The 9,001-nt window shown below is 46.9% G+C and overlaps 1 protein-coding gene across 1 annotated transcript in view; it reads right to left on the reverse strand.

The window, feature by feature from the left end:
- Positions 1–1,661: 1,661 nt before the first annotated feature.
- LOC306916932 (XK-related protein 6-like) overlaps positions 1,662–9,001 on the reverse strand; it is a gene marked incomplete at both ends in the record, with an annotated part of 12,791 nt that continues 5,451 nt past the window's right edge. Inside the window, 4 exons of the mRNA XM_079495031.1 lie at positions 1,662–1,886; positions 3,413–3,737; positions 4,201–4,618; positions 5,505–5,701. Of these exons, the coding sequence (XP_079351157.1) occupies positions 1,662–1,886; positions 3,413–3,737; positions 4,201–4,618; positions 5,505–5,701 (1,165 nt within the window). The remainder of the gene's footprint in view (positions 1,887–3,412; positions 3,738–4,200; positions 4,619–5,504; positions 5,702–9,001) is intronic.

Genomic DNA, 9,001 nt, shown 5'->3' on the forward strand with positions numbered 1-9,001 from the left:
CACTCAGTTCACACGGGTGTGATTTTTAATATGTTGGATCATAGAAAACCTTAATATAATAATTACCATTGCAATTTCCTTTGGGTCAAACCTTAGATTGACTAGCCTACATACCTTGCTGCTCTGAACAGTAATACAAACCCTGACCAATTCACCCTCCCGTCACTCTGAACAGAAAACAAGTTGCCCTCGTGGCCTCTGGGTCGACGACACCACGTGACAGATATACCTATGCCTATACGATATTAAAAAAAAACGCACACTTGTCCTGCGCGTTGGAAAACATAATACATAAAAACCTGTGATAGTGCAGTGTAACAAAGACGGCATGCAGTTGAAAGCGAGGGCGCCGGTCGGTCGTGAATGCGCGCGCTTCTTTTTTGTTTTTGTATTTTTTTTTTGTCTTTGACCCTTCTCATTTTTTGTTTTGCTCTTCACAGCAGCGCGCGGCGGGTCTGAAAGATGCATAAACGACAACGGACGGAGAGAAAGAAGGGATATAGACGGAGATAAGAAGGCGGTGGAGAGAGAGAGAGAGAGAGAGAGACTCGTGCTGAAGCAGCTATTTGAGTCATGGCCGTGGGACTCGCAAGTCTGAATGATTGCGAGAAACTTGTGTCTTTGTGTGTGTGTGTGTGTGTGTGTGTGTGTGTGTGTGTGTGTGTGTGTGTGTGTGTGTGTTGGTGGCGTTGTGCATGTGTGTTAGAGATCACTCTTGTGCCTTTCAGCTAATACCGGCGTGTACATTTGTGCTTGTGTGGGTGGTGTGTGTGCTGCTCCTTAATTTATTCGTCCGTAGACATGTTTTATAGTCTCCGGTACGCAATGCGCTGCCGCTGCATGTGAACGCAATACGTTTACTTCATAGGTTGTGTTGTGCCTATAGCTCTGTTGTTACAGTATGTGCATGTCCTGCACATCTGTGTGTTTCAGTGTGAGAGATACAGATACACATATACATATACTGAATATATAGTTTATGTGTGTGCATGTGCATGTGCGTGTGTGTGTGTGTGTGTGTGCGTGTGAGTGTACTTGTACTGCTAACTTGTGTGTGTGTGTGTGTGTGTGTGTGAGCCAAATGTCCTCATAAAGCAAAGCAAAGCAAAGTTCTTTGTTTACCCAGGGTAAGTGGACTAAGCTCGAGATGCTTGTTTACAGCCGCGCCCTGCTCATAGAACATTTCATGGTTGGGGTTCAATGCCTTGCTCAAGGGCACTTCAGCGGTGGTAATTTTAACGTGCCGGTCCGAGGATTCGAACTGGCAACCTTCCGGTATCAAGACCGATCCGCAAACCGTTCGGCCACCGCTGCCACAAATCATAAAGGACATAGGACAAATATGGAAAGTGAGGACATTTTTGCCTCGTCACCCACTTTACTTAAACAATAAGGGAGTCACAATAAGGGGTTTCTGTTATGGGCCGATTACGATCATAATTTAGGCACGTAGGAAGTGCGAGAGATAAGATTCAGTGTGAAGATTAATGTCCTCATAAGCATAGCAGTACAAGTTTGTGCACGTGTGTGTGTGTGTGTGTGTGTGTGTGTGTGTGTGTGTGTGTGTGTGTGTGTGTGTGTGTGTGTGTGTGTGTGTGTGTGTGCGCGCGCGTGCCTTGTGTGTGTGTGCGCGAGCCTTGTGCGCGTTGCCGTGTTGCGTGTCAGAGCGAGGACTCGTACTGCAGCAGTTCGTAGAGTAAGGGTCCGTCGCGGTAGCGGATGCCCACGGCGGCCGGCGTGATGTACTGCAGGATGTTGATGGTCCTCCGCAGCCGGCGGTCCACGTAGTGGGCGTCCCACGCCGGGTAGCGCTTGCGCGGCATGTCGATCTTGATGAGCGGGCCCTCCATCTTGGACGAGGCGGAGGCCGCCGGCATCGACCGCACCTTAACGGTTACAGGGGGGAAAATAATGATTATACCTTTATTGAAAGGATGAGCCCCTTGAGATGTCTAGTTTACTAGTCGACTAGTAAATCCACTAGTCGACCTTGTTGGTACTAGTTGACTAGTTGATAAGAAAAGAAAAAAATATATGTATTTCTTTCTTCTTTTGATTTTGTAGGTCAGGTAGATTATAGTTATAGTCACCAATGTACACAGTTTTTAAATGTACAAATATTTATTTCCATTTACATAATAGGTAGTTAAACACATAGTCGACTAGTCGACTAGTAAACTAGGCAACTAGTCAACTAGTAACTACTAGAAGTGAATGCCCTAATACAATACAGTTCACAAAACAATACAACAGTACAACCATACATACAGAGTACAGACAGGACAAAACAAAACAAAATAAAAACTCTCCCAAAGATAGCCGCTCCCACCCCACTATTTCAACCCTAAATAGCAAAGTTCATATGGAGAAAATATACCCATTGCACAATAAAAGCACAAATACAAACATGCATTACCAGCATGATCAATGTCAGAATAATCATGTCAAATCTGGGGAATTGATTTCTATATACCAAGACTTTTCTCCAGCAATGTGGGATATGTTAGTTAGTTAGCAGACACCTCTACAAACAAATTCGTGGTAAGAAATGTATTCCCAGATTTTATTTACCCCATTTAGACCTGACAGTTTTCTGAAAAACCTCATGTTTCTATGTCAGTGGTTCTCAAACATTTCCATGCCAAGGACCCCCAAAAATATATGTAATCGGCCGCCGACCCTCATCTGAAAATATCTTGTTCCAGGGGCCTCCCCCAGAAGCAAAGATTTGAGTTAAAAGCGTTCGCTCTGAAAGCATATATATTCAAAGATTTGCGCCACATTTTCAAGATTATTAAAAAATAGCAGATCTACAAGCTCATAGCGCGGCACTCGGTTCATGTTTTAGGTTGTTATTATTTGCTGCTTTCTTTCGTTTTAGGGATTTTAGCTGTTTTTGACAGGGGGGTGGGGGGATTTGAGCATGGGGCTAAATATGTATTTCTTTACAAAATGTTATAGCAATTTATTATTTTATTATTTACTATAGTCCTAATATACCCCCAAAGATTACATCTGGCCACAAAAGATCACGAGATCTACTGAATGTGTCAAACTGACATATTGAGCCTATGACACACAGTGTGGCTTCCCCCCAGTAGGCTACCTTCACATTCAGTATAGATCCTGTGATCTTCTGTGGCCAGATGTCATTTCCTGGGGTATATTAGGACTATAGTAAATAATAAAAAAAGAAATCGCCATAATATTTTGTATAAAAATACATATTTAGCCCCACGTTCGAATGCCCCCGCCCCCCCTGTCAAAAACCGCTAAAATCCCTAAAACGAAAGGAAGCAGCAAATGAAGAAAAATGAACACTCATCTTTTACTTTCTCTAATAACAACTTAAAACATGAGCCTTGGATGAAAAAAAACTAAAGTTGTCCTTTAACATCCTCTCTGACTCTACCTGGAAGACGGGCAGGCAGCTCTCGGCCGTCGCGTCCTCCGAGTCCGAGTCCGACGTCATGCCGCCGCTGCCGCCGTAGTGGTGGCGGTGGGCCGGCGTGGGCGGGGCTGTGGGCGGGGCGGACGCGGCAGGGGGCAGCGGCAGGCCCCACAGGAGCTGTGCGCAGCAGGAGGAGGCGGGGCTGGGGTGCAGGTGGGCGGTGGCCGGGTGCAGGAAGCCGTAGTAGAGCAGCATGATGGCCACGCCCCCGGCGAAGGACAGGTAGACGCCGCAGAGCGCCAGGCCCGCGTAGGAGTCGGTGAGCGCTGGGTCTCTGTACGCGTACCTGGACAGACAGACAGACAGACAGACAGGCAGGCAGGCAGGCAGGCAGGCAGGCAGGCAGGCAGGCAGGCAGGCAGGCAGGCAGGCAGACAGACAGACAGACAGACAGACAGACAGACAGACAGACAGACAGACAGACAGACAGACAGACAGACAGACAGACAGACAGACAGACAGACAGGCGGTTGGCAGTGTTGATTTCGTGGTGTCGTCCACAGCAACAGTTTTTGTATTGAGTTGTGCTTTTGTTTGAAATGTACCCATTCTGCATACTGTCAATCAATCAATCAATCAATCAATCAATCAATCAATCGAAACAATAGCAGCACCGCTGGCTCTGTTTGACCAGAATGGAACAGAGCCGCCTTCATTAGTATCAGCGGTAACACCTGTGAAGGACGTATACATGGATGATGGGGCCCACACAGTACACGTTCTTTCCAAAATGGCGTTCATTCACTCACCAGAGGCCGGTGAGCACGGTGTTCTCGGCCAGCACCACGCTGTAGTAGGCCACCATGCGGTAGCGCGTGGTGCCCTCCTTGACGTTGAACCAGCAGAAGATGTAGACGATGCCCACCACCATGTTGAACAGCACCTCCTCCCACTTGGACATGCAGAAGTCGGTGCCGCCGTGCACCACCCAGAAGGCCATGGCGCACCAGTGGAACACCACGAAGATGCCAAAGTACAGGTGGAAGAGGCTGGCGAAGAGCGCCAGCGAGAGCACGCGCGACGAGATGGTGAACAGGCGCCACAGCAGGTGCAGCAGCGCGCCGCGGTAGCTCATGCTGCGCTGGTCGTCGCGGGAGTCGCGCAGCAGCTTGTGGTACGACGCCAGCACCCACGCCAGGGAGAGGAGAGACGCCAGGGAGGACACGCCTATATATATATATATATATATAGAAGGAGAGAGAGAGAGAGAATAAGGTGGGATGGAGGGGTTATGGAGAGAGAACGATAGAGAGAGAGAGAGAGACAGAGACAGAGAGAGAGACAGAAAGAGAGAGAGAGAGAGAAAGAGGGAAACTTGCGGTCTGCGTCCATATATTCATTCATTGACATTGTTTATAAATGCAACCATGGGAAATAGAGAGAAACAAAGATAGGAAACGATAGAGAAAGGTCCGTCATGCACCAAACAATCTAATAGGGTTTCTAACAAAAGCATTCATTGAGTTTTTTACCTGATACTGTATGTATGAGATACCACAACAGTGGTACAATGGGACAATGGGACCAGACAATGGGACCAGCTCCCTTTTTGAATGCTGCTCTCAGGGCAGCTTAAATGCTATACATACAACTATGTTAATTTGCTGCTTGGCCATATACCTAATCACTTACACTAAATATTTTTTTATGATTATGATATTTTATGCTAAATACGCAAAAATAGAAATATATATCGTTCAAATTCCATTGACTTTTTCTGTATGAAATAGCTTTTTCAATATTCCTTGACTTTCCAGAAACCCCATGTATGGGATCCAGTTGGAAAACAAGAAACAAAAGCGAAATTGAGACATTAAAGCCTTTCTGTACCTATACACTCTCTGGACATGATCATACATGCAGCACATCCACCTATACACTCTGGACATGATCAGACATATACAGCACATCCACCTGTACTCTCTGGACATGGTCAGACATCCACCTGTACACTCTGGACATGGTCAGACATCCACCTGTACTCTCTGGACATGGTCAGACATCCACCTGTACACTCTGGACATGGTCAGACATATACAGCACATCCACCTACACTGCAGGGTCTCGGCGCGGTTCTCCTGGATCATGATGCACAGCTGCAGCACCAGCTGCGGCGCCGACTCCAGGAAGGTCTCCAGCAGGCGCAGCATGTTGACGTCGGCGTACTCGAACATCATGGCCCAGTACCAGCGCCGCTGGTGCTCCTTCTGCCGCCGCGACTGGATGCCCAGGTACAGCGTCCTGATGTACCTGTAATGGGGGGGGGGGGGGGGGGGGCAGAGGTCAGAGGGAACAATATCTTTGAGGTGGTTTTAAAACCCATTCTGGGCGGGAACCGCACTATACGAGCTTGCATCCGGAAAGTGTTCACACTCCTTCACTTTTTCCACATTTTGTTTCGTTACAGCCTCATTTCAAAAGGGATTCAATTCGTATTTTTTTCTCATCAATCTACACACCAATAGCCCATAATAACAGTGGAATTTTATTTCTAGCATTTTTCTCAAAAAACTGACAACTCACATGTACATTTACAAGTACTTTTTACAAGTATTCACACTCTTTGATATGACACTCAAAACTGAGCTCAAATGCATCCTGTTTTCACCGATTGTCCTTGAGGTGTTCCTACAACTTGACTAGAGTGCACCTGTGGGAAATTCAGTTGATTGGACTTTATTGGGAAAGGCACACACCTGTCTATATAAGGCCCCACAGGCAGCTTACAGTGCATGGCAGAGCAAAAACCAAGCCATGAAGTCAAAGGAATTGTTTGTAGACCTCCGAGTCAGAATTGTATCGCGGCACAGAGCTGGGGAAGGGTACCAAAGAGGAGGTCCCGAAGAGCACAGTAGCCTCCATCATTCGCAAATGGAAGAAGTTCAGAACCGCCATGACTCTTCCTAAGCTGGCTGCCCGTCCAAACTGAGCAATCGGGGGAGAAAGGCCTTGGTCAGGGAGGTGACCATGGACCCCATGATCACTCTGACAGAGCTCCAGCGTCACTCTGAGGAAATGGGAGAACCTTCCAGAGGGACGACAACCATCTCTGCAGCACTCCACCAATCAGGCCTTTATGGTAGAGTGGCCAGACGGAAGCCTCTCCTCAGTAAAAGGCACATGACAGCCCGCCTGGAGTTTGCCAAAAGGCACCTAAACGACTCTCAGACCATGATTAACAAGATTCTCTGGTCTGATGAAACCAAAATAGAGCTTTTTGGCCTGAATGCCAAGCGTCATGTCTGGAGGAAACCAGGCAGCATCATGCTGTGGGGATGTTTTTCAGCGGCACGAACTGGGAGATAGCGGGAAAGATGAATGGAGCAGTGTACAGAGACATCCTGGATGAAAACCTGCTCCAGAGCGCTTAGGTTAGGACCTCTGACTTGGTCAACGATTCACCTTCCAACAGGACAACGACCCCAAGCACACAGCTAAGATAACAAAGAAGTGGTTTGAGGACAACTCTGTGAAAGTGCTTGTGTGACCCAGCCAGAGCCCAGACTTGAACACCATTGAGCGTGCGTGCGTGCAGGTGGTGTGTGAACTGAACATACGCTGTGCATCCCACGATGACCCCTCAGTGTCACTGGGCTCAGCAGCCGCCTATAGGGCGGTATCCGGAGAACTGGCCAGTTTTCCGACTCGCCGCAGTTTAGTGCATTTTTGTTTTACATCACCTTTATTTAAATTGCATTGAATTGAGAGAGAGAGAGAGAGAGAGAGAGAGAGAGGATAGTTGTTCAGAATTTACACTAGATGAAGTAGGAATGCTAAAGTTTAAACACCGAAAGTACCGAAACAATGTGTTTCATTAGTAAACAATATTATTATTGTCTCCACCAGGCCGAAGGCATGGGGAGAGAGTATGTTTTGCACTCCGTCCCTCCGTGTGTCCGTGTGTCCGTGTGTCCGTCCGTCTGTGAACAGCTAATCTCCGGCACCGTTAACCCGGTCGATGCCAAATTTTGCACACACACTCCCTGGATGCCAACGGTGAACCTCTGCCCCAGAATTTCCAGAACGGCCGGTTATAGCGCCACCAGGAGACCGCTTTGTGCAAAACAAGTTTTTGGACAGTACACCTACAGATTTTGTCCAAACATCACGCAAATTGGTACATTGGCCATTCAACGAAACGGGTCTTTCAGATTTCTCAGACTCCATCCTGATTGGCTAAGATTGGCTTCCAAAGTTCGCAGGAGTGCTCAGTTTCAAACAAGATACTGCAAATCATGAACACATCGTGTGATTTCCGTGAAATTGTGCACGCACATTCCCACTAGGCCGAGGAAGAAATGCCACATGAACATTTTCAACTAAGCCTCATGGTGGCGCTATAACTGGCCAAAAAGTTTTTACCTCCAACTGCACAGATCCGTCTAAAACTTTGTATGCACACTCCCTAGAGGCCAATGAAAAACCTTTGCCTGGAATTTTTCACATCTGCTCTTTATAGCGCCACCAGGAGGCCGACATATGTAAAACACATTTTCTAATATTACTCCTTCAGATTTTATCCAAATTTCACGCAAATCGGTACACATGCTCTCCATAGTCATGTGATCAAGACGGGTTTGTTTGATTTCTCATAATCCACCTTCATTGCCTAAGATTGGCTTCTAAACTTTTCAGGAGTAGCCCGCTTTGTACCCGTTTTTTACAAATCGCCACAACTACTCAACACAGCATCCGATCGCGGTGAAACTGTGCATGCATATTCCCACTAGGCTGAGGAAGAAATGCCACTTGACAGTTATCAAATCAGCCTCATGGTGGCGCTACAACAGGCCAAGCCGTGTCTCACACACACACACACACACACACACACACAAAACATGATTATATTACTCCTAAACATTTTGCCAAACATCACACACACTCCTATCCTCCTGGTGGAGACCTGTGCCCAGAAGGGCACTTTTTCTAGTTAACAATGTGTTTCATCAGTAAACGATATCCTGAAATGGTAGGCCTACTATCATTGGTATTCACATACCGGTTCTCACCTTTTTATCATTATCTAGCTGACCATTTAATTGCACAAAATAATGCGATCACTTTGGAAATGAACTATATAACATCTGTGCTGAAGACAGCTTGTTAGCGTAACGATGAAGAAGACATCGATGAAGAATTTTCGCTGCAGCGAGTTGGTAAACCGGCGAGGCAAATTTGTCTGCGTGTGCACGCGCTGCACACCAATGATTTTGATAATTAAGGTGCGCTAGCTTTTAGTTAGCCCGGAAAGCACCTGGACGAATTAGTGACGTCTCGATTGGGGCCAGATGAAGTCAAACCAAGACGAGTCAGATCTGGCCCAGAATATCACCTGATTTCAACCAACATAAATTTCCTCCCACTAAGACGTACGTCCCTGCATGGATGACTCAGAGAGAGTCTGGCCCAGAATAAGCTATAATATTTCCACTGGTGATGAAGACATCCTGGAAATGACGTAAAGATCATCCCCATATATGGGCTGTGTGTGATCTGGCCTAGTCCTGAACGTCCTCTCACCCGAGGACGTCATCATAACGCCATCATGGC

The sequence above is a fragment of the Electrona antarctica genome (assembly GCF_951216825.1).
Source record: "Electrona antarctica genome assembly, chromosome: 24".
NCBI classification, from domain to species: domain Eukaryota; kingdom Metazoa; phylum Chordata; class Actinopteri; order Myctophiformes; family Myctophidae; genus Electrona; species Electrona antarctica.